General features: G+C 27.0%; 2 protein-coding genes across 7 annotated transcripts in view; one reads left to right on the top strand and one right to left on the bottom strand.

The window, feature by feature from the left end:
* Positions 1 to 8,146: 8,146 nt before the first annotated feature.
* Positions 8,147 to 25,198, top strand: LOC129962696 (uncharacterized). Of its 3 annotated transcripts, none has more exons than XM_056076622.1 (8): positions 8,147 to 8,426; positions 11,923 to 12,071; positions 17,970 to 18,104; positions 21,021 to 21,107; positions 22,069 to 22,235; positions 22,468 to 22,525; positions 23,573 to 23,841; positions 24,716 to 25,198. In XM_056076622.1, the coding sequence occupies exons 2-8, from the start codon at positions 11,940 to 11,942 to the stop codon at positions 24,888 to 24,890; spliced, it is 1,023 nt and encodes a 340-aa protein (XP_055932597.1). In that variant the 5' UTR covers positions 8,147 to 8,426; positions 11,923 to 11,939; the 3' UTR covers positions 24,891 to 25,198. The 3 variants fall into 3 exon arrangements, with proteins under 3 accessions (XP_055932597.1, XP_055932598.1, XP_055932599.1); XM_056076623.1 differs by lacking the exon at positions 8,147 to 8,426 and adding an exon at positions 8,800 to 8,863; XM_056076624.1 differs by lacking the exons at positions 8,147 to 8,426; positions 11,923 to 12,071 and adding an exon at positions 16,550 to 16,674.
* Positions 25,199 to 25,572: 374 nt separating this feature from the next.
* LOC129962695 (H(+)/Cl(-) exchange transporter 5-like) overlaps positions 25,573 to 26,614 on the bottom strand; it is an 89,674-nt gene continuing 88,632 nt past the window's right edge. For all 4 annotated transcript variants that reach the window (XM_056076619.1, XM_056076620.1, XM_056076617.1 and 1 more), the window contains one exon: positions 25,573 to 25,771. In XM_056076619.1, the coding sequence (XP_055932594.1) occupies positions 25,696 to 25,771 (76 nt within the window). In that variant the 3' untranslated portion in view covers positions 25,573 to 25,695. The remainder of the gene's footprint in view (positions 25,772 to 26,614) is intronic.

The following is a 26,614-nucleotide window of genomic DNA, read 5'->3' on the forward strand; positions in this document are numbered from 1 at the left end:
CACCCAGTTATAAGAACTGCTAAATAATGAAGTATAAATAATTTCGGACACAAAAGATTAAATCAAATAAAAATAATCTGATTTCCCGTTATATCGCTAAGGAAATATAAGCCATATTTTTTCTGAACAATGAATATAACGAATTAAAGGCCTAGGCTTTATTGTAAAAATTGGAAAATAAATAAGGAACAATAATGTTTTGACGAGAAATGAAAAATTGCTCTTGCGCTCCAGCAAAATTTTTTTAACCCTACAATTAGATAAAAATATGATTTTTTTTTTTAACTAGAGTATTTCTAGTATTTGTACCAATTGTACTTGTGGTATTTTATTATGGTTCAAGTGGGAATACTTTTACTGGCTTACTACACAAAAATTTAGGATTTTATGATCTTGATTAAAGAAAAATAAAAAGACATATACGGTACGGTGAAATTTTCAAGTAAATCTTTAAAAATACAAAATGCTCTTCAATATTGTCACAATTTCTCTCGATATTCCACAGTATTCAGAACATGAAAGACAAAATTTTGGTTGGTGTGGATCACTTTGCTATATGACTAGAAATAGATCCTAAATAAATCTAAATATTAATACTATATGAAAATTTCCGTCATTTTTAGTGCAACATATTGAGAAGATTTAAATCCTACATGGAATAACCGAACCACAACAGCAAACTAGACTCTAGGGACAGCACCAAAATTTTGCTCTTAGGGAAAAACATAGGGATTTTCTGATGTTTAGGGAAAACGGAGTTTTTCAGCCTACGTGATTTCTCCGTCAGATTCCTGAACTGTATAATTCTGTATATTCAAAAATGTTTCGAAATTTGTCTTCGGAATTCTGAAATGTAGATGCCTTTGATTTTAGAATAGTGTTATTGAACTAAATATAACGACGCTTTTTTTATATAGAAGTTATGACATTATATGAAAAGTAAGGTGCTGCAAAAAATTGTTGTTCAAATAAAGAATACATTATAAATTTCTCATCCAATTCATTCCTCAGAAAAATATAAAAAAACAAACTAAATTAAATAACTCCTTATGTTTTATTATATTAGGTATGACTTATCATGTTATGTTATGTTATGTTTATTATGTTTTATTTTTGTATTGTAAAATCATATTTTAGTTTTCACATTTCTTGTGTTTAAATAAACGCAACATTTTTTGATATCTAAAAGTTTTTTATTTACTTAGGTATACAGATTGGCCGTTGGGTGAATTTTTGATAAAAATTTATAAAATTTGGGCGTGGCTGGTCAAAATTCCTGTTGTCATGGTTTCAGGTTAAAAAAAATGGTCACCTTAAGTTATTGTGACAACAGACAAGTATTTTTTTGTTTTATATTATCAATTAGTAACTTGAAAGCTTTTGTATTTTTTTGAGAAAATTATGATTTGATCAATTTACTGTTATATATATATTTCAGCGCCAATATGCATTTTTAAGGAATATTTTCAAACACATATAGTTGGGAATGTATTATTAAATACATACCGTTGGGTATGTATTATTAAATACATACCCAACTATATGTATTAAATACATAGATCTGAAAATGTAATTATGAAGAAATATGGATATATACGAGTCTAATATTTCAATCCCATAAATGAAAAATAAATTTATATATTAAAGTGCATACATTTCAGTTTCATAATTCAAGTGAATTTTATTAAACTATATTGAAATGACATTTAAATTTTTAAAAGTTATTTATATTATTATTTTGCAGTAAATTAATATTACAGTTTTGAGTACATGCATACTTAGCCGTGATATCTGTGTCATTGAAATATTTGTTTCATTTGACTACCAAATTATTAAATTAGTGTTAAATCAGTTATTATTAAACTGATGATTATGAAGGAGTTAATTGCTTATTCTGCTATGAGAATGTATTTTAATTCAATCTTAATTTGCTGGTCTTTTTTACCTTTCTTTTTAAGTTTTGAATTTTGTTTTTTAATAAATTAAATGGAGAGCCTTACTCATGTCTCAATGAGAACAAAAGTTAATAATTACATTGTAATCTAAATTTGCATGATTTAACTATTGGAAATGTTACACATTGTAATCTAAATTTGCACGATTTAACCATTGGAAATGTTATATATATAATAGCTTATTGAAAATGTTAAATGTACCTATATTTAAAAAAATTGTGAAAAACTAACAGTTCGAAATGATAACATTTATTATTCATGATCGAAAAATTATCCTTTTTTCTTCAATAATATTTTACTAGACTTTTGTTATTGTTAGCTCCATGCCTTTTGAGGTTTGCTTTTTTTTTTTTTTTGCTTATTAATATTTAATAATATATATATATATATATATATAACTGAGATTTTATGATTCGAAATTTAGTTTTTAATTTTTAATATTTTTATTTGCTGACAACATATGTAAATCACAGGATCTTACGATGTTTTAAAACTCTTAAAATATTAAGATATTATTAGAATTTTATCATTGTAAAATGAAGCACATCTAAATAACCAGTGTTAGTAGAAGATAAAATATAAAGGCCCAAAGCTGTGATTTTGTTCATTAAAGTTTAGTATAGAAATATAGCTAATACAAAAAAATTACATAACATAATGCTTAATGTCCATGACAAAATATTTTTAAGTATCTGATTATTATAGATGTTAAAGTTATGGTACTTTTAATAATCTTGCATCTCTATTGCATATTTTATCCCTCAAAATAAGAGTATGAATTGCAATAAATATGACAATGGCCTAGTAACCTTAATATATATTGAAATTTTTGTACTATAATTTTAAAAATACCTATTTACAGTCTTCAACAGATTAATTTTAAGAAAAACTGCATAGCATCAAAAATATATAGACATTTTGTTAAGGCTGAGAAATTGCATATGAAACAAGTTTCAGGATTTAATGTCCTTGTATGTACAGCTTTATTGATTGATCTCAATTTTCTCCATTATTACAATATTGGTATTTAACCATATGTAATATATCAATGTGATTCTGTTCATTTTTTATGTAAAGTTCAGTTAAGCTGAAAGGCTAAAATTTTAGAAGTAGCTCTCAGGCAGGTTTTAATTATTTCTACATTTGGAAATACTTATAAGTATGAGCAATTATTTTTTGCTTATGACATGAAATATGTTTTATGTCAGATCCGGAATTACTGATATTCACCTTGTATCATTTTGAAATTGATCACTGTAGGCAAAACATATTCCTTGAGATAAACATGCAAGAAAGGCAGCATTAATATTATTTTTGTTTTTAGTTTTTATTAATGGCATTTTTGAAATAGATTAATATTTCTGTTAAAAATATTTTTTTCTCCCACATAAACTCAAACCCTATTTATTTTGTTAAAGCTAGCATTTGAGTTGGACATCTTTACTATAAAAAGAGTTTATGAAAAAATTTAATTATTTTGAAATGTAATGAGAGCAAGATTTTATTTTTGAAATTATTTTAAACAAATTGTTAAATCCATTTGTCAAGTATCCTTTTAAGTAAATAATTGTTGGTTTGAAGATATCTAAAATTATTTTATGGTTTTAATTTGTTATTAACTAATTTTAATATTTTTGAATTATTCCTAAGGGATATTTAAAGAAGAGTGTAACTGATTGCACAAAATATCACTATATATATATATATTGTAAATAATGTATAAATATATAATGTAAAGAAAGTAAATAGTTTAATAAATTCAACCCTCTGATTCTTGAAGGTAGTACTATTATTTATGGCAGAGTTGATTCTGAAAGGGTTAAGCGTTAAGCTACAGAATTGTATTTAAACATTTTATGTGCATGCGCATTACATTAGGAATATTTAACTGGTCTTTTTAATAATTTCATTGTACAAGAATAGCTGGTATTTGAATTTGTTGGGATGAAGCGAGCGGACTATTTTTCTCGCGTAGGAATATCTGTGTGACTCCGCTTTTGGCGCTTCGTTCCGGCACCATTCCTCCCGCGAACAAGATGCTGTGTGCTTAATTGTAAATACCTGTGTTCTTTTCTTTTCGTTTTCTATGTCCAATAAATGTGCTGTCTTCAAAAACCATGCTGAGATTATTGAAAAGTAACAACAAATGAATTAAAAATCAAATCAATCAAACATAAAGAAAATGAAATGAAATTTTATTATTGGAAAATGACTAACTATGCATATATACAAATAAGTCTTCTCGACATGAAATGATGATAGTATATTAAAAGACATTAAATATGAAATTTTAAGTTAAAAAGAAGCAAGACTTATCTTTTAAAAAAATTCTTAGATATAATGCAAATTAAAAGGATATTTTATCATATATATGTATTTTCTTTTTTGCTGAGATGTTATAATATAAAATTGTTTTCAGTGTTCTTTTCAGCATACAATGAAATCATTTCTTTTTCAGAATACAAAGAAATGTAATTTTAAATATGTATTCTCATTCACCATAACATATTTTTTATAAAGATTTGATTGAAAATGTACATTTTTATATACAAAAAAATCTTGTTTTAGAAAAAAACAACATTGTATTAGTCTTCAGTAATAATAAAAATATTGAATTATTTTCATATCTCATTACAAAATACAATTTAATAATTTAAAAAAAAACAAGATTTTGTATTTTAATAACTAAATGCAAGACATGCATTTAATTCCCAGTTAGATGTAGGATTTAAATTTACATTTGAAGATAATCTTTTGCTCATATTCAATGTCATGCTTACTTCATGTTTAAAAAACTACAAATAATTTATTATTGTATCAATTGTCAATGAAATATTCATCTATATTATAAAAATTACTATACATTAGATGTATTATCAACATATATAAACTTCTAAAGATATGTGGATAAAATATTTCAAGTAAATAAAGTGAACTTTTTGAAAGCGATTTGCATGCTTAATAATCTGAAAAAATTAGTGACATGGGGAAATTCATTGAAAGTTTTGTAAATAAAAATAAATATTAGTTATAATTAGCATCTAATCTTATACCTGTTTACTAGACATGAGCAATTTCAAAAATAGAATTGTGTAACAAGTTGTACACAATTGGAAGTTTAATTGTAACATACATATATATTTATTTAATTCTGAAATGCAACTAAAATTAAGATTTAAAAAGATTATTAAAACAATTAAGGTTAAAATCATTTTATATTAATCATACATGTATATTCACACTACTATCATATTTAGAAATAATCCAAAGTAAATTTGAAATACATATTATAATCACATCTAAAATTAACTAAAAAAATAAGTTCAGATTATTTTGAGTATGTACTACAATAATGGTTATAAATAATTGAAAACAGGTTCATAATTTTTCAAATTCACACAATAATTACATTTGTAAATGACTAAATACAGATAATAGTTTTTCAATAACACACTAATTTTATTTATAAATAACTGATAAAATATTTAAAATTATTATGGCTTTTGATGCTGGGTTTAATGCATTAACAAAATATTAATATAAAATTATGCTGGATAATTACACTACTTTCGTTACTGGCTTGCTGAATTAATATTCTGATTTAAAAGACTTAAAGCTATTGCTTTAGATTCACTGGCAGAAAGGACAAATATTTTTTCATGACTTGAAATTTTTTCTTCTTGTAAAAAAAAGCGTCTCTGCTGCTCAAGATTGTTGGCAGGAGCATTACTTTTGGTTTGAAAAGCAGCAGGATGAGGTTTTAAATTACATCTTAAAGCATTCAAAATGGGCATAATGAAAGAAATTTTTGTCCGAGCAACATTTAATTCTTCTGCCGTAACAAGGGAATCAATAACTTTATTATAATATTCCCTCAATTTTTTGTGGCGATAAAGGTATCACAGATTCATTGTTATTTACATACTTTATAAGTGAATCCGATTCATTAAAAGTTAAATTATTTGTTTCATTGGTTGGTCTGGGAGATGAAATTGATGCTATATTTTCATTAAGATTGTAGGTTTCTGCAGCTTCACCAATTATCAATTTCTATCATTGGAAACATTATTTGTTTTCTTATTGTACATGCATACAAAATGAATATGCTTGCACATATTCCATCTGATTGAAGAATCAATGCAGCTGCAGATATAATTATGGATGCAACAATCACAGTCTTTACATCGAACAGAACAGTTGCATTATCATTTACTTTTTGAATTTTAAATAATTCTTCACAATATGATGATGGTTAAATGAAGCCATTATTGTAAGTGCATACCTCTCTATCTAAACCCAAACTAACTTGCAATTTGTAAATTAATATATTAAATAATTTATGCAGTAGATAGATTACAAGATAGGGTTATAGCAACTCCATTTCTAAATACTAAAATTAAATCACTTTAAAAATCTAAAATAATTTAGAATATTTATGCGATACAAAGATGTTTATTTAAAAAAAATTACTGCATTTTTGGCTAATTTATTCACATTAGAAGTTTGATTATTTCATTCAAATTGATATTACCCAAAAGGTTTACATTTTTTCATTATCTTACTTGTATATACATATTTTTCTGAACTAAAATGCATGATAGTAAACCTCTAAAAAAATTCTTGAATTGAGATGGTAAAAAAAAAAAAAAAAAGAAGGGAAAAAAAATCTAAAATACAGTCTAATACAATTAAAAAAATCTAAAGCTGTTCTAATATTCAATATAACACTAAAAAAGTTGACAAACAGAAGAATTTGTCATTATTCATTTCACTTATATTCTATATTAGGGATATTTAACTGACCTTTTTTATATTTTTATTGCATAAGAGTAGCTAGTATTTGAATTAAATCAATCAAACGCAAAAAACATATGGTCAAATTTTAATAGTAGAGCATGACTCATTACAGGTACACACAAACTATGTACGATGAAAATCTTTTAACAATCATTAAATATAATTCTTAAAAAAAATAAAGTAAGATTTATCTTAAAAAATTTTCAGATATAATGAAATATACAAGGTATTTTATCATATAAATATTTTCTTTCTGAATAAATAAAAACATTGGCAGTGCTTTTCTTTTCAGCATATTACGAAATCATAGCTGTTACAGAATAAATAGATCCGTAATTTCAAACATACAATCCCATTGAATATAAAGGATTTTTTTAATAAACATTTTTGCTTTTAAATAAAGAGAAGCATTTTCTTTAAAAATTTTACATGGAAAAATCCTGTAATAAAAAGCCTTTGTATTAGGCTTCAACAATAGCAAAATCTCTTGAATAACTTTCATAATATTATATAAGTAAATATAATTTTAAAATCTTAAGAAATCAAATGCAAGATTTTACCTAGCTAAATGCAAGATATTCATTTAATTCCCAGTTTGATGTGCAATTTATTTACACAACTGAGGATAATCTTTTGTCCATCATTTTACATCAGTTGCCAATGAAATGCTTTTTTTTTAATTATAAAAATAAATGTGTATCAAATTTATTATCAACATATGTAAACTTTGTAAAAATATATGCACAAAATGTTTCAGGTAAATAAAGTATGACTTTCTAAATGTAATTTACATGCTTAATAATCTGGGGGAAAAATGATTTAGAGGATTTAATAAAAAGTTATTTTCTTAACAAAGATAAATATCTAGAACTAACATCTAATCCTGTAACTTCTTAATTGACATGAACAGGTACAGAAACAGAAATGTGTGATGAGTTGTACATGATTCAAAATATTTGTGTCGTGTACAGCTTGCAATTCTTACATCCATATTAAACATTATTTCACAAAATAATTACATTCGTAAATAACTGAAAGATAATACTTTTTCATATGCACACTTTAATTGCATTTAATGATTCAAAATATTTGTATCGTGTACAGCTTGCAACGGACGCAACCATAGGCATAGCTAATATTCTTAAGATTTTCCCCGCGCAAATTTTTCCACAAAATAATTACATTCGTAAATGATTGAAAGATAATACTTTTTCATATGCACACTATAATTTCATTTATTAATAAATAAAAGTATTTTAAATAAGTTCAAAACAATCTTTCAACTGCCGATAAATAACGGATACAACCATATCGACCATTGAGGATAGGCATAATAAGCTAATAGTCTGAAAATTTTCCCCGCGCAAATTTTCCCCTTCTTTTTCCCTCGGAGCAGAATTTTTGGAGCAGCCCCCTCAACAGCAAGGCATGAGATTTCCAATCAATCAATCACTTTTAACATTATTTTATTTATTGTTAGTTTGATCTTATTTCCTTATTCTGTTTCGGCAACTCCGAGCGAATGGTGTTGAAACTATTTTCAAACAGATGGATAATCATTATTTAGTTTAAAATCAAAATTTGGTAATATTTTATAGGAGGAAGTGTGAAAATAGACAGTAAAAATGAAGGATTTATATTTAATAAGACTAATATATAAATATTAGGATAAAGGTAAAGTTTGAAGATGCACTTGTATTATATGTGTTATTTTTAATTTTGTAAAGAAACAATTTTTTAAAACCCAAAGTATGTAAATCTTGAGATTATATAATATACAGGATAAATTAGCAAGCTTTAATATTTATTTTTGTAATTTGTCTATTGAGCTATCCTCCCCTTACTGTTTAATAAATAAAATATGTTGGAGAAGTGACTAGATTATAAAATGTTACCGAATATTTTAAAAACACCACCTTTTGTATTAATAAAAAGTGAGTAATTATCGAAACCTTAGAAATTAGTTTAAAAATATGAACTCAGGGGAAGGGGGGTGCTTAAATATTAAAATCTTCATGTCGAACTTTTTGCCAATTACGATTTCTCATTTTGTCTTTAATGTATGTGATTGTAAAAAAAGTGAAAAAAAAAAAAGAATTATACTTTCAAATGTAAGATATATTTTTCAATATTTTATTTGATAACATCCACCTGTGTATAGTACTGGATAATTCACCACTATATTGTAATATAGTGTAATATCTTAATAATTAAATATAGTACAAAGCAGATTTGATGGATTTTAACTATAAATTATTAAAATTTAATAAATTTTCCTAGATAATGATTTTTTTTAGTATCATTCTGCTGTCAGCCATTTAAAGTATTTATTTAGCAAAAGTCAGATGGCTCATGGACATTTGGGTTTACAACTGTTTCTGTTTGTTGACTATATGCAATGTTTATTGAAGAGGCAGTTCGATAAGTAAAAATAAGTTATTCTGAATAAAAAAATTTTATAATTACTTTATGCAGGCATAAATCTTTTTTCTTATTCATTGGCTAAATTAGAGATAAAAAATTTGCTGTACAAGAGAATTGGATTAAGTTAATATTAAAAACCCTACAGTCTGAAATATCCCATATTATAATGGTTGACTTTCTAAAAACCAAAAATGCCCAAAGCAGTTGTTTTTAAATAAAATTTAACTCTTTCCTTAGTCTTGTGTGAGCCACTCCCCATTCACACAACTTTATAATTAAACAAGTTCTTTCGACTTCTCACTGCAGCATTCATGGCATGGTCAATTCTTCACATTCCTTCCAATCTTTTCCTTTAGTTCAATCCTAGTTGATTATTTCGCTTTCACCAACCTCTAATTATCCTTCTTTCAAACTAAATATTAATAATTCATTCTAAAAATCTTACTTTCTTATAAATGATATTTTAATTTTACTTTTTTTTTTTCTCAAAATGCTTATGAAACTTAGTCATTAATTCCCCAAATTGCCCATGCTTTCTGTATGCAACTAAATTTCACAATTAACAAAAGCTTAAACTTCTCTCAGATTGCAGCTGAAGGTCCCGGCTGATGGCTAATGAGCTGCTATAAACCTCATGTATGATGATGAAGAGAATCTGTACCAAATATATAAATGAGGTCAAATTGAAACATTTTAAAGTGATAAATTGCCAAATGTGTTAATTATAAAAAATGAGTTTCTTATTATATTAATTTACTGAGTTTTAATAAATCTGGCTAGAATTTTTTTGGCTTGAAGTTAAACTTGGTTCTTGATCCTCCTGTTTTACTAAAAATTTTTATTCCATTTTTCATAACTTGGAAGTTGATATTAATGGAATATTGAAAATGTAATTCATGAAAAATGTATATATTTTGCATATCTGTGGTGACCATTTTGATGTAAATATTACATAAAGTTAATACTTTGAAATTATTTCATTTTATTGATTAATCTATTTTTGCAACTATCAAATGAATAAGGATAGAAAAGTAATTGATGTAATTTTTTTTAAAAAAACACATTATTAACCTTGCATATATGTAACAAGAAGAAAAACATATAAAACACTTTATCAAATAGTATGGTAACAAGTAATGACAAAAAAATTATAATAATTAATATTGAAATGTGCATTTTATATTCAGTTATATCCCTAAATACATATCCGTTTATTAACTATTTCTAAAAAAGCTTATAATATTCTAGTTATTTCTTTTTATATGTGTGATGGAGAGCAAGATCTCTTATGTTTAAACTTCTTTATAAGGTGCTTTGATTAATGGAATAATATTCCTTATCACTCTTTTTTGGTAGTTGAAAATTTATGTAATTAAAGACCCAATTTTGGGTATTTGTGATAAAATGAAATAGTTATTCAATTTATCATAAATTATCTCATGTTTGTAACTATTTCAATTTCTCTCATGTCTGACATTGAATATGAATTACAGTTTTGCTTCTTTAAAAGACTAAGATTTTGCCATTTGGCAGTGAAAACATTATGATAGTTAAAAATTTTGAATTATTAATTCAGAAGAATAGAATTTTTATTTTACTATTATAGAATGGATTTTTAAAATTTATTTAAACAGACATTTCTATGAATTATGATATCAGAATTTAAAACAATATATCTTATTGTCTTTAACTATATTAACATATATATTGAACTTAATTTATATTTTCAGATTGACTGCCTTTCTTTTATTGCTGATTACAATACCATAAAGCTATGGTATTGCATGTATTTTATTCAGGGTCTTTTGCATTCATTGCAATGATTATCTTCAATTTTCTTTGGCATTTTGCTGTAAACTTTCTTTAAAGAAATTTCACATTTAAAAATATTCAACAGTGTGAGTTAATTCCTTTAATTTAAGCTTTTCTGATACTCCTGGTCTTTATACTTTACAAAATCGATCAGTGCTAATATAGGTAACTTTCCTATTCATTATTACACTATTATACTAATGTATGCAACTTTCCCATTTGCATACAAAACATAATAGATATTATAATTACATTTCAAGAAATATTATAAATCTTACTTTTTTTATTTCCATTAAAAATTAAATTGCAGTCATATTAATAATATCTTCTAATGCAATCTTTATTTATTGCACATATTTGTTAAAGGATTTTTATTGATATTATTATAGATGCTTATTATACTGAAAAAATAAAATTCTTCATTAATTTTTTTATTATTCAAAAACACCTCGGTAATTGTTAACTAGTAAATTTGAACACATTTTTTTTCTTGTTCAAATTTTTTAAAAGATATGCTTTAAAAAAAATTTGAAAATTTTAATTTATAAAAATTAAACTATAATAAATATAATTTTCTAATCATGACTATAGTTCTTAATTTTTTTTAAAAAAAAATTGTAATGGAATATTTGAAGTCCAAAATTAATAATATTCATTTTCTTCGCCTATTCTATTATTATAAATTTTATATCAATCAAATTTGTTTGCAATTATGCATATATTTGAAGAAAACTGGAGTCTTGCAGAACTATTTGATGATACATATTTTACTAATTCACAATTTAATGCATAAAAATTCTGTGTCTTATGTACTTTATAATCAGATGAGTATATCAGAATTTAAATATGAATAACAGTTTTATGATTATTTTTGATGATTCATTAGTAAAAAAAGTAAAAATGAATATATTTTTTTTAATTTTTTTTCCTTTAGATTAATCAAATTAAAGGATGAATTGTACTGAAATCATTAAGTCAATCCAACACTTTTATGGAAACATTATTCCTAAGGCTCGATGCTCTCCCTGTTGGAACGAAAAAAACATTGCTGATGCCTTTAATTGGGCCAGTTTTTGTGAACAGGTAGTTTTAACTTTTGCAATTAAAATTTTCTCTTGCAAAGTAAAATTATTCTAATATATCACATTGTTTCATTTATTTTGAGAATTTGACTTTTCTAAATATCTTCTTATACTTATATACTTTTATTCTGTTGTTCAGTCGTAAAGCAATAGAATTTTTTAAATAAATTTTTATTTAATGTGAGTTATTTCCTCTTTGTAAAAGAGTTCTGCAAAGGACTTTGCTCTCAATTTCTGATATCTTAGATTTTAAAATCATGTACTCTTGTGTGTGTTAGTGATATTTTAGTATTTTGGGAATTGAATAATCTAAGATATCTCACAACTCAGTCTCGCAACTCAGTTCTTCTATCGTAAAAAATTGTGAGATCCATGTAATACCAAGTCGGTCCATTTATTCAGTCCCTACTTAAGGGTCCTTCTGTCTTAAGTTATTACGTAATTAGCTAACCTAACAACATCTTATGGTGACCATATCAATATTAAAAATCTTTTATGGTTTAAATAAATAGATTGACTGGGCCATCGCATGAAAACACAATGTATCTTTACATTAAATTAGATTACATTAACATATTATATTAAATTAGATTGTTTAGTGCGATTGCCAAGTCAATCTATTTATTTAAACCATAAAAGAGTTTTAATATTGATATGGTCACTATAAGATGCTGATAGGTTAGCTAATTAAGTAATAACTTAAGACAGAAGGACGCTTAAGTAGTGACTGAATAAATGGACCGACTTGGTATTACATGGATCTCACAACTTTTTACGATAGAAGAATTGAGTTGCGAGACTTGGTTTTTTTTACAAGTTATGTTTTTGATGGCATCTCCTTTCTTTTTGTAGATAATCCTTTTCTTATTTTTGTATGTAGTCTTTCTCTTTTTCTTTTCTGGTTCTACTTCTTGAGATTCAGCCACAGTTTTTCTCAAAGCCCAGTCTCTGTCTCTATGGGTTTTTCTCGTAAGCTTTGATGTTACAATTTTTGACAAGTCTGGACGGTAAATGCTTCTTAGTCTATTGTATTCACAAATTGAGGATTCCTGCGCTTTAATACTTGCAAAGTCGACATTTATTAGATGTAAGCCGTCCAGACTTGTAACTCTCGGAAGTGCCACGTAAGCTTGACCGGATGTGAACGCTGCAGAACCAATATCCATCAGTGCATTATTTAGACTTAGACCGTGACTTTTGTGTATAGTTATAGCATAGGCTATACATATGGGAAACGTTTCGCGATGAACATAAGCTCTATTAATAATTTCAAATTTAGTTTTGACCGGACTAAGCTCGTAAACATGTTCTTTATTAAATGCAATGTATATTTTCTTACTTATTTTTTGTATTTTCCAGATCAACCTTTACTCTTTGCACTATACCGATAGAATCATTAACTAAACCAAGACTCACGTCAATATTTCGCCTTAACATGACTTTTGCTCCTATTTTTATAATTATGTTCTCTTCCAGGCCTGCAGTCATAGAAGCATCGTCTTCATATTTTTTATGCATTCACGAGCTCTTTTTGTTAGGTATCTGGGGAAATTTATGCTATCTACAGCTGTAAGTTTTATTTTGGGATGTAGAAGAGATTTGGGATGTAGATGCTTAAATGCATTGCAGTATTTAATTGTTGACACATGTTTTTTGTAGATAATAAGCAAACGATATCACCAGGAAGTTTCGAGAGGTGTTCAATTATTTCAATTAATCTGTTTTCATTTGAATTGGATTTGAGAGTTATTAATCTAGTCGAGAGTAAGTCACGGTCTTTTTGTGTAGTCACACCTAATCTTATTCTATTTAGCATTTCAACAGAGTCAAAATCATTGAGCTGTCGCATGTTAATTGTAAGTTCATCGTATATGAACAGTTCAGTCCACAGATTCGGTACACTGAGGGAACCTAATAACTTGTTAGTTTCAGCAGTTGATAGTTTTTCAAAAGGTGACTTTTCTCTTACCGGCGGACGCTGTAAGAGATCTCCGAAAACTACAAGATGTTTTTTTCCAAACTACCCATTCTGATCGTCTCTTGTGTCGAATGTTTCAGATAAGCGTAAGTAAATATATGTTAAACATTGGATATTATCGACACTTCGTCTATTATAAACAATACTACTTCTTTCAAATCTGATCTCAGAAGGAGCACTTCATCAGAAAGTTGTTTGTACTTCGGTATTTGCTTGTGTTCTACAGGCAGTTGCAATAGTCTATGTATAGTCAATCTATTCTATGTATAGTCAGCTATTCCTGTTGGAGTACTAACTGCCACTTTTTTTGTTTAAATAAGTCTTAACCCAAATTTTCAGAGTTTTTATTAAAAAGCTCTTTCCAGTGCCACCAGTTCCACTCACAAAACAGCGTAAAACGTCAGCGTTATTATCGGTTGTGTCCATTTTATTTGTGATCATTTCGAAGACTCTTTTTTGATCGACATTAAGTTTTGCGATCATACTTTAAAGATCAGTTTGCTTTCTTCTACCAGATTGATTTTTTGAAAGTCACCCATTGCGTTTGCAGCTTCCACAGCTTCAAATTGAATTATTTCAAATTAGTTATTGTTAGAAACCTGTAAATTTGAGATTTAATTAATTTTTCCCAGCGAGAATAGTGTCATCATATGAAAGACCGTTTTACAGTAATCTGTATTGGATGCTGCCGGATGCCGAGCCAGTGATACGAGAGCTTGGTGACAAACTTGGCGACTTGGTGACGAATTTGCCGACAAAATGGATAATGCTCGAAACTTCGAAAAATTTATCGATCCGTCCATTATTACATGGATATTTTAGTTTTTCCTTGATTTATACACTAAACACTAATTGTATTCTAAATTTGAAGCTTTTATGTCGACTAGAAGTGCCTTAGAGTTTTGATGATCTGTCAGTCAGTGACAAAATTCACAAACTTTGACTAGTTATAATTCTTAAACTACTGGTTCAAATTTAATGAAATTTGAAATATACCGTGTTTATATAATGCCTGCTTGGTTACTGAAAATTCCGGCTTCTAGTTTTATCCACAACGAAGTTATGGGGGGTTGAAAATGGCCTGAACTGCTTCGAGAAAAGGATAGTACGGCCGTGCCGCTTGTTTTTGCTCGACTTGGTGGGGGCACTGCCGTGCCCCCAGATACCTTCCATTCTCAGAATGTTTATCAAAACTAATTAGTGCTTCAAAAAATGCTTATAATAAGTTTGATGATTAATAAAAAAGCTTGTTATAATGTTGTCTTGCAATTATATTTTTTATAATTTCAAATAAACTATTTTGAAAAATTTTAAAAAAGAAAAATTGTAGTTTAATTCTTATTCATCAAGTTTTCTTCTATCCAAGCTGATCACAATCTAAATTAGCTTCAAATAATTGAGATCCATTTTTTTTTAACCTGTGTTTTTTCATTATTGAAACATAAAAGAATTTTTTTTTTTTTTCTTTCTATAAAGGAAGTTTTCTTTATACTTTAGTATATATCCTTCTTTACAAAGATTCAACATGTGCAAGTTTGAGATTTGAACTCGCAACGTTAGGGTTTATAGTCGAGTAACATTGCCACTAGACAAAAGTGTACACTCTTCTCCGGAAGTTGTTATCTTGCTTATGATGTTACCACCACAATAGTCCCCCACCAGTGTGTCGATAGAGTTTATCGCGCCAGTTATGGCGAGCGACGAACGTTATTATCGCGCCAAGTGTTATGGCGGGCGATGGCGAGCGTGTGTGAGCGGTTGCTGCCGGTAGATGGAGCCACGACAGCTGAATGAAGGATGAGGTTGTTCAGAACCAGGGTCACCAATGTGCGGGTTGATGGTTCGAACTCGCAACGTTAGGGTTCATAGCCGCGTAACAAAGCCACTAGACAAAAGTGTACACTCTTGTCCGGAAGTTGTTATCTGGATTATGATGCTACCACCACAAACATAACAAAACATTTTTAAAAAGAAATTGTTTATATACATTTGTCTTTTTTTTTCCTCCAACCCAACTTATTATTGGATTTAAATGAAATATGTTTACATATTCCACAAAGAAACTTAATAAAATACAATCAGAAAAGAAAAATTCATTATTGTATTGTCAAAGATCATGAAAAATAGAATTTTCATTCTTTAATTTCTTGCAACTGATGGAAAACATATGACTAAATGTTTAATTAAAAAAAAGTATTTGCAAATTTTGCCAAAAATTAATTAAAATTAGAGAAAAAAATGTACAGTTAAAATTGGTATTATCAAAAAGATAATTTTAAAATGGTGTAATAATAATTTTTATCTAGTTATATTTTTGGAAAATATTGCAGAAAAAGGCCAATATCTTATTTAATTTTAATGATTTGAAAAATGTACTTTTCTTCTAGAGTATGTTTGTATCAATATTGATTGCTTTTAATTTTATAATCTACCTTGTAGAGTGCCAAAATGCATAAATAACTATTTTTCTTTAATTTATCACTTTGCAGGCAGGCCTTATTTTCTATATCATTGAACATGTAGCAAGGAAATCTAATTTCTGCATGAAACTGCAACTCTCATTTATTGGCCTTTCATTTAAAATTCGCTGAATGAAAATCTGCTGACAAACTTGTTGGATTTGATGGTAAGGAATCTGCCTTGCTACAGGAACAGGCATGTGGGGGAAATTGTCTTTTATCCTGTATTTCATATGGAATCAATGATGATCATGGTTTCTGCCAAGGTTTCTTGGTTTCTTGGTGCTTTTTATCTAGGGCAAGGTTGTGAAAAATTCAATAATGCATTGGTTGAATGGATTCAATTATGAATGCATGCAAGACATAAAATACAGCATCTTTCTACAAGACTTAGAAATGTTTGTCCCTGAGAAATTTTACAATTCCATATTGAAAGATGGCAACAGTTATCTGCTTTTGAAATGATGATGTTTCTGTTCTTGGAATCATAGTTCCACAGTAAAATTGTAAATTACTGCAACCTCTCATATTTTTTTGGTTCAGTTTATCGACTAAGATTGGCAGAGACTTGTGAAATCTGTAAGGACTATTGCTACCTAATGTGTGATTAATGTGAATGATTAATCTTTTTTTCCTGGATCATCAAGATTGGTTTTTCTCTTTAAAATGTCCAAGTTTTTAAATCTTGAGCAGAGACTATTACAGCATAATGTGTATACATGAGAGTTTAAAAATGCTTGTTACAGAGCATGTATTTACGACATTATCACATCCAGAGCCAATGAAAAGCTATTTCTTCATGACCAGACTATAAGAGTTCTAATCTTCATTTCCATTATTTTGCTGTACATTATCTGCTATATATTGATTGCTCTGAATTGCACCATCTGCTTTATAGAGTGTCAAAATACACAAATACATATTTTCCATTATATTAGTAGAAATACATTTTATTTTAGTTTATTACTTTGCAGACTGGTCTTATTTTCTATATTGTCGATCATGTAATGGGGAAATCTGATTTCTGTATGTAACTACAATTGTTATAATTGCCTTTTTGTATAAAATAGTGTTCTGAATTGTACTTTGTCTCCTTCAAATATTTTTTCAACAATAGGTAAAATATTAAATAATAATAAAATTAATAATTGATACCATTATTGCAAATAATAAAATTTTGGGTCTATTATTATTTGCAAAATAGCAAGAATAACGTTTCTGTTAAATAACTCGTTTAATAGTTGTTCATAATTAGAATGTTAAAAACTGCATTTTAGTTGATATTTAATTAAAAGAATTTAATACTTGACATAGCATTATATCAAAATCACTATTTATTTATAATTTTATATTTAAAATTTTTCTGTGATTTTTCCTCACTATTTTATGTATATGTCAGTTTTTTTTTTAAGTATGCTATGCAAACTTTTGTTGATTTTTATATATATTATCTTCATTTCAGGTATATGATAAATTTTCTGATAATACTGAGATTATGAAGGATTTAGATGAACAAATACACCAGATTACTACTAATTGTACAGGATTGACTTATTGCTTTAAAAATTTAAAACAGAGCAGTTCATTTCTTTGTCAGGTAAATTAATTTTTGCTATTAAACTACTTATTTTTATCATTATCAAAGTGAAATTGATTTAACTTATTTTTAGAGATTTTTGTTTTGTTATAACTTCTATATGTATGTTAGGAAGCAAAAGATCAGGTTGGTTGACAACCATTTACAGTCACTCTTCGCCATACCAATTGAATAGTGACACTCCATTCCACTTAAGCCACTTAATCGCAAGCATTCATGCCAACCATATGACTGAATGCTTTGTTAGATATATCTAAAACTTTTTTCTTTTAGCCCATGTTCATTTAAAATAGTGCAGTGGAAACTAATGCTTTTTGGATATCCAGTTTTCCATTCCATGGCTTTATTTAAAAAAATTTTATTGCATTAATTATTGATTTTGACCCACTCCCATTTGTTCCATTTTAGTAAATACAGAATTTCATAATTAGTTTTTATTCATTTTCTTATATATGACTGTTTTGAAATTATATATATTTGTGCATTGCCAATGATAATGTATTATTTTATTATTTTCTCAATTTAATAATAAATTAATCATAAGTAATTTAATCTTTTTTCCATATGAGTGAATTTGGGGAAAAATTAATTTCAAGGTTTCAGATTATTTAAAATAGATTATAAATTAAAGAATAAATATTAGATTATTAAAATTAAAGTCATTTTTAGAATGTTAATAAAGTATGTTTTAAAGCTTATTTTATTACATTTATTTCAAATATTTTCTTATTAAAGGAATTTTTTTATATTTCATTTTCTTGTTTCCCTTCATACTTGTATAGTTTTGTACAAAAAAAAAAATGTAATCTGTTTTATAAATACGGAATATTCATTGTAAAATTTTGCTATTATGTAGTTGTTATATGAATGTTATTATATTTATTTTGAATTATTACTTTTTATTTATAAGAATATATTAGTTTGTCACCTACTAGTACTAAGTTTTCTTATTAGTAAAATCGAGTGGCACTAGAGGCTTTTAAAAAGCAGCATTTTTTTAGACTATTTTCTCTTAAATAGGTCTCAGCAAATGGCTGTGTTAAGAAAGTTTAATTTGGAGTGGGCATCTTTCCCTCTCCATTTTTAGATGTTTTGAAACAATTTTAGAATTGCAATGCAAGTCTTATGCATTCTACTTATATAAAAAATTTTAAGATATTTTCTCTTTGACCTTGACACTCACCACACATGCTCTCTCTCTCTCTCGCCATTACTGGAAAATGTTTGACAGTTTTTTTTTTTTTTTTTTGTTGTTGTTGTTGTTTTCCCCCACTGTTAGTGATTTCCGCAATAAGAAAAAAGACTCTCATGCATAGGGCTGTAATGAAATAGACAAATAATGCATATTTTGGACTTTGCATAGATTTATTGATTGAGAGGAATGAAATTTATCTTCATTGTGAGTAAATAATAATAATTAGTAGTCTCAAATAGGGTAGAAACAGTTTTGAAAAGGTAAGTGTACTTTTCTAGACTAGAAAATTAGTGGGTGTTGTAGAAATTCATGATTTAATTATGATTCTACTAATATTCAAAATTTTTAAAAGATATTTTTTTTATCACTAATTTTGGTTTTTTGTTAATTTTTTGCAAACAGTTGTAATTTAAAGCTGCATCTTATTCAAATTAATTAATAAATATTGATTTGCAAGGAATAGTTATCAATTTCTTGTAAAGCTGGCCCAAATTCTTTTTTCTCTTTTGAGAATAGTGTTTACTATAAGAAACAGGGAAATGAATAATATTCTGCAGCCTTCCCCCCTCCCTTCAGGTGAAATTTGATTCTTGAAGATTTGTCTGATTTCATAATTATCTCTTAAAAAATGGTGAAATGCTGTCAGATATTCAGCAATTTTTAAATAGTGCTATCTATCTACATATTAATGTAGACTCTCCTTATGAAATTAAATATTTGGTATTTTACAGAAAGAAAAGGCTTTAATATACATTTGCTTCAATTCTCTTCATTTAATATTATTTCTGAAAATTGTCAACAATGTTCCATAAAATAAATTCGCTTGCTGTAGTGGGAGCATGATGAAACAATCAACAGGTCTCAAAAGCAAATAAGAATGTCTATTAATATGATGACACAAATACACAGACGACAAAACATGACTGAGATGCACACAAGAACAACACTTACAAAAAAACACAGCACCACATTAGTAGTTAATCGGAGTAAACTTCTAAGGTATACATACTCCACAACAGCACACAAAGCAGCCAGACAGAACTCAGCAAAAAGAGGGATTAATGTCTCTCTAAAAGTCTGCTACTTTCCACTTTCTTCTTATAGTTGTACTCAACTGCCGACTCATTATTATGTGACTGGCTACACAGCACATGACTACTTCAATTCTCAGTCCACTCAATCATAGTTTAACTCTCCACTCAATCATAGTCTCAAGTGATTAGCTCATTGAGTGGAGCTAATCACTTGAGCTCCACTCAATGCTTGTGCTTTGCTGGATTTGTAACAATATATAAATGAGTGCATTTGTGTTGAATTTCTTTTGCATACCATTCAATACATATTAGTGTATTGCTATCAGAGGAAATATAGTACAGTTACTTTATATAGGAAATGGGAATACTATATTTGTTTGGCTATGGCATAGTTTTTGATGTACTAAATCAACTATTTTCTTAATTTGATTATAGCAAGGTGCATACAAATTGGTATGAAAGAAAAGGAAAACAATTTTTCCCCTCTACGAAATATGCATAATAGAATCTTTTATCTTAAGGTTGTTGTTTTTTTCCCCACTTTCTTTTTGTATAAACAAACCTGACTGCCACTGCTTTTGCATTGTATTAGTCAGGGAGAAAAGACTTCAATTCATAAATTGATGATAAATATGTTGAAAATGGAAGTTTGTGTGTATGTATATAATATAATCTTTTCTTTTTTAGTCGTTTTTACAGAATCCAAATATTCAAAAGAATTTTTTGCAAGATACAATTTTGAAAATCAAGCCATCTGAATTAGATTTTGAAAAAGTAAAGTGTTTTAGACCTCTATTCAGTATTTTACTGATAATAAATATAAATGATTAAACATTTGTTTCTTTTCATTTCTGTGTGCATTTTGTAAAAAAATAAAAAATAAAACTTTTTTTTTAAACCTATGGCAAATCTGTAATTCAAACACATTTCATGTAAAGTTAAATGCTTTAGGTTTATATGGTATTTTCCAATTAACCTAATAACTAAGTAATGAACTGATGAAAATATACAAATGCATGCAAAATGTAATTTTCCTTATACTGTTTTAAAAAAGTTTCTAATTTGCTAACCTAAATATATATCATAATTATATGTTAAGTGAAATCTTCATATTCACAGAAATATTACAATGATTGTTTTAAATTTTATATAAGTTATTATATTATATTATTTTTAAAATTTTAAATTATGTTTTAAATATTGAAAAAAATTAGGTAACAATAAGTGTAAAAGGCTATAATTTGAAATTGTTCCTCAAGATGGGAAAGTTATTTAAAATTCATGCAGTTTGCATCAGACTTGCTTGAATAAGCAAAGAAAACACAATTTGATGTTTTGTTTTGGTAAAATCCTACTTACTTCCTTATAAAATATAAGTTGGTTAGAAGTGTAGAGATCTTTCAGGCATGTGATTCTTCTACTTTTTTTGGATTTTTCATCTTTTTTCTACTTTTAATAGTACTTATCTCAGATTTATACTTTGGAAACTGGAAAAAAATCCCTAGATTTTCATGTAATCAGCAATCTATTAAAGTGTAGGAAAAATAAAGTTTGGTTATAAAAGAAGAGCTTTTATTTTGGAATTAAAATAAAGTTGCTTTATTTTTGAAATTGGCTTTAGAAAAGAATTAATTTTAAAAGTCCAAAAAAATTTATCACACATGTATATATTGCTTTTAAATAAAACTTTTACAAAATAAGTGAAAAGTTACAAGTAATAATACTGAATTTATAGGTTTCTTCGGATGTTTATGAACTGGATACTTTATGTTTGGAACTTCTACAATCACTGAAATGTATCACTCTTCTTGATTCAGACTGTTCTTTTTACTACGAAATTAAAGCAGAGCTTCTTTTAGACTTTTTAAAAGATACCATGATTCAACTCTCCACAGAAAAACAGTATGTACTAATATAACTGCAACAACTTGTAAGTTTGAAAGAAATTAATTTATAGAATTTTATGTATATAAACATTGAGCTGTATAATTTAGAAATTTTTCTTTCATTTATAAATTAATAGTATAGAAATGTTTTTCTTAATGATTCAAAATTAATTTGTCTATTTATTATTTCTTTCATACTCTTTTTACCTAATATTAGTTGAAAATTACATAGTATTTGTTCTTTACAGATATGAAAGTCAGTTGTCTTTTGTATTTGATACACTCTGTGGAAATCTGGAAACTTTAGTAAGTGACTGTTTTTATTATTATCATTATTATTATTACAAATTTCAATAAAATAAATTTTCAATAAAAATCAAGCTTTAAAACCTTAAAAAAGGTGATTTTCATTCTATTTAAATTGTGTATCTTCCTATTAATTAAGCTATATTTTATATGTAATACAGATTAATAAAGTTTAATTATTTTTTTTAATGAAACTGTTTATTTCAAACATTAGCTCCTGTTCAATGTTTGTATTATGATTACTATTATATTGTTAGTCATTAAAAATCATCTTTAAAGTTCTGTAAAACATTAAGTTGACATTTGTAACAGCTAATTAATTTATTAAGTATTCCCTAGGGAAATTGACCCTCAGGCTCTAATTGTATCTGTAGAATTTTGTAATATTTTAAGATGATTCAAGATAGCATTTATTATTTTTTAATGAAATATGGAAAAAGGTTAGAGGCAGTATTTTATTAAACCAAACAATAACTATGCCTTGAATTTCTCTAAACAAGTTTTATACAGTAATTCATATTATCACTCAAATATTAGTGGAGCATGTATGGGACTGAATATAAATCAGTAAGTTACATCACTGAGCCATGATGTCCCAGTGATGTAAATTTGGCATAAATGACTTATGTCATTGATCCATTCATGACATGATGAATGGATCAATGTCCATGATGAAAACACTACAAAACTGGGAAAATTCTCAATGATGAAACAACCATTGGAAATTTCTCATGCCAAATCCACGATAACACCTTTATCCTTAAAAAAAATTGGATTACTGTGCATTGCTTGAAGGAATCTGATTTGCCATCACTTATTTTATTGTCCCACTTAACATCCTTTATTGTTGTGAACCATAATGAATATTGGTTTTATACTAGATTTATTTAGATATTTATAACTATCAAAAAGAGAAATTTTAAAGTTCTACCATGTAAAATAAAAGACCATTAGAACCACAAACCTATTTCCCTTTGGATGCTTACCTCTTATTTTAATTTTATCCTGCCAGTTGTAATGCATTATTAAACAGTTTTCCTCTTATAGGAAATTGTTCTTCATATCTTAATATCAGATAAAGATTCGGAAATTGCATCAGAAATTCAAGATTTTGCTATGAATTGGATTCTTCTCAAACTTCTAGATGAAAAGAATGGTTCTTTAGCTCATTTCTTGTGGAAACAGCCGTTTTTGAAGTTACGAAACATTGCTGCAAAATTCTCTGCATTTAGCAGCTATTACATTGATCACTTAATCCAGTGTGCCTCATCTTTATCCCTAGAATATGAAAATTTTACAAAATGCTGGAAGAAAAGGTATGCATTGCTTTTTTTCTTTATTATAAAAAAATATTTAATGTTTTATTTTGCATATAGAAACAAAATTAAGAAAATTGAGCCTATTTATGCAGATTAACTCAAAATAAATTCTCTAATCTTGAATCTGTTCTGTGAAACAAATAGTTGTTGTGTTTATTTGAATTATATAAATTTTAAAAGGCAATAATTTTAAGTTCTAAATTTAAAAAAAAAAACATTTGTTTGTTATTGTTGTTTGTCACATGGTCTATAAATAAATTCATCGCCAAATCTTCTGTGGTATTTCTCATTAGTGTAGTATGTCGCAATAGCAAATATTGTATGACTTTAAAATCAGCTGACAGAGAACTAGTACCTTAGATCTGTCAATGCTCATATCGCATCAAATGCTTTTGGGGGCAGAGGAGGATGTGAGTGCTTATAGAAGATTGCCTGTATGCCTCTCTGTGTTTTCCATAAATATCTGTCATTTCCTAACCACAGTTGCAAGTTTCAGCAGAGACATTATGCAAAAGAAGATTTGGCAATAATTGCATTATAGATAATATGTGTCATTATAGATAATATTAATTTTGAAGTGTGATTTTTCATGTAACTGCATCAACCAATTTTTTCTTTATAAAGCTTTAAAATCAGAACATTCACTTTAATATTCTTTATTAAAAATGAGAAAATATATATCTATGGAGCATTACAATTTTAAAAAAAGTATTATAAAATATATCGGATTGTTAAACTTAATTCTCTTAATTCTGTTCTCTTTAATCCAGTACAATTGTAGTTTTTGAATTGTCATTCTCATTAATTAATCTGCACAAATGTTTCCAAAGTTATTATGTATAAAAGTTTTCTTTGTATTATTATTTTGCAGGGTCTCAATGACTGAAGTAACACTTGAATATCAAGAGATATTGGAACATTTTAAAATCCTACTCTGTATTGAAGATGATCTCTGCAAAACTGTTAAAACTCATTTGTCATCTCTTTTGACTAGTGAAGCTAAATCATCAATTTGGCATGATATCTGCTCACATGTTCTCTCCTGACATCTATCTTACAAATCCTGCTACAAAAAAACTGAAAATGAGCTTATTTTTTTACATATATATCCAAAATATATTTTATAATTCTATTTTTTTAATAAGGAATCATAATTATGAACATTTATTTATTGTGATCATTAGAAAACTTAATGTTTAGTTTTTGTTATTATTTTAAATTATGGCTCTAATGAATTGGCCTCTGATCTTAAACCTCAGATAATCAGATGCTTTGAATGAGATGCAGAAAAATATGAAATGATCAACAGGTTATAGAAAATTAATCAGATTGTAATAAATACAATTATATTGAACTTGGTGAATGTTTTTTTTTTTTTCTTTCCTCATCTTTAATGACATGAGATTAGTCTAAATTTGAGATTAGTCTGTCTGTCTTATCAAAATAGACTCATCTCTTATACAATGTGCACCATTTCTAGGCTATACCAAATCCATTTTCCTGCAAAGTTTTAAGCATGCTATTTTGTTTCCTTTTGCAGTTATAAATTTCATATAAACAATAGTAATTCTCCACTTTTTAATGTTAACTATATTTAATTAGTATTAAAGGTATTTTTTATAGTTAAAGGTAAAATTTCAGACTTGTTCTGTTTTCAAAATTGGATAGTGATTTCTAATTTTGGCTTTAATTTTACTATGAAATGAAGAATCTAATGGAAACCATGCATGAATAATAAATATCAATTTATGGGCATATAAAACTGTTATCTGGTATACAGCATTGTTTATGAAGTTTAATAAAATATTTTATGAAGAACAACATGAAATGTAGATAAAGTCAGTTTTTCATTCATGATTCAGTCTTTTTTTCCATCTCCTGAACATGATTTAGGACATCCTTCTTTGTGATGATACCCAGCAACCTCCTGCAAGAGTAATAGAATAAGCTATGTATATTATTTATTTATTTATTGCTGTCTACATTATATTTCAAAATGTAAGAACAGAAAAGTTAAACATTAATTTCTAAGTCAACTTATTACTACTCTCAATTTAATTGCTCAATTCACTTTACTTCTAAGTTGCTAAATGTTTTGCAACTTTAGTTTAATTAAAAAGAAATAAATTAAAACAACTGATATTAATTAATTTTCACTTAAGCAGTAGAATAATTTATTGATTAAATTATTTGCATTGTTCAAAGACACACCAAAGAATCAAGATTCTTATTTGGAAGAATATTCATTCAAAGACATATTTTCACCTTTAATCGTCTCTTCTATATTCATTTTAGAAATATGTAAGCATAATGCATTATGTTAAGGACAATTAAATTACCCTTAATAAATTTTTAAATAATTAGTTGCTTTCTGCTATACAGAGAGAAGATATTATGATTGCGAAAAAAAATTCGACTCTAAAATGTTTCATGTGTCAAAAAAACGTGTTGACTCAAAAAAATAATAATGTGGATCAACAAAATTTAGGGTATAGTCTTATCAATACCAAAATTGTGTTCTTTTTCAAACTTTGACACTAATTGAACAAAAAGAAGACACTGAAAATGCATGTTCTGTATATTTATTATATATTGTGTGTCATTAAGCATCACAATATTGAAACTTATCATTATATTATTAAGAATTTATTACCATAATTTACGAATTTATAATGCCGTTTCCCAGCTTAGTTGGTTCCATAGTGAGAAAGACAGTTTTACACTGATTAGATGCTAATCGGATGCCAGATCAATGATCCCAGGCTTTGCA

This window comes from Argiope bruennichi, chromosome 3, assembly GCF_947563725.1.
Source record: "Argiope bruennichi chromosome 3, qqArgBrue1.1, whole genome shotgun sequence".
In the NCBI taxonomy this organism is placed as follows: domain Eukaryota; kingdom Metazoa; phylum Arthropoda; class Arachnida; order Araneae; family Araneidae; genus Argiope; species Argiope bruennichi.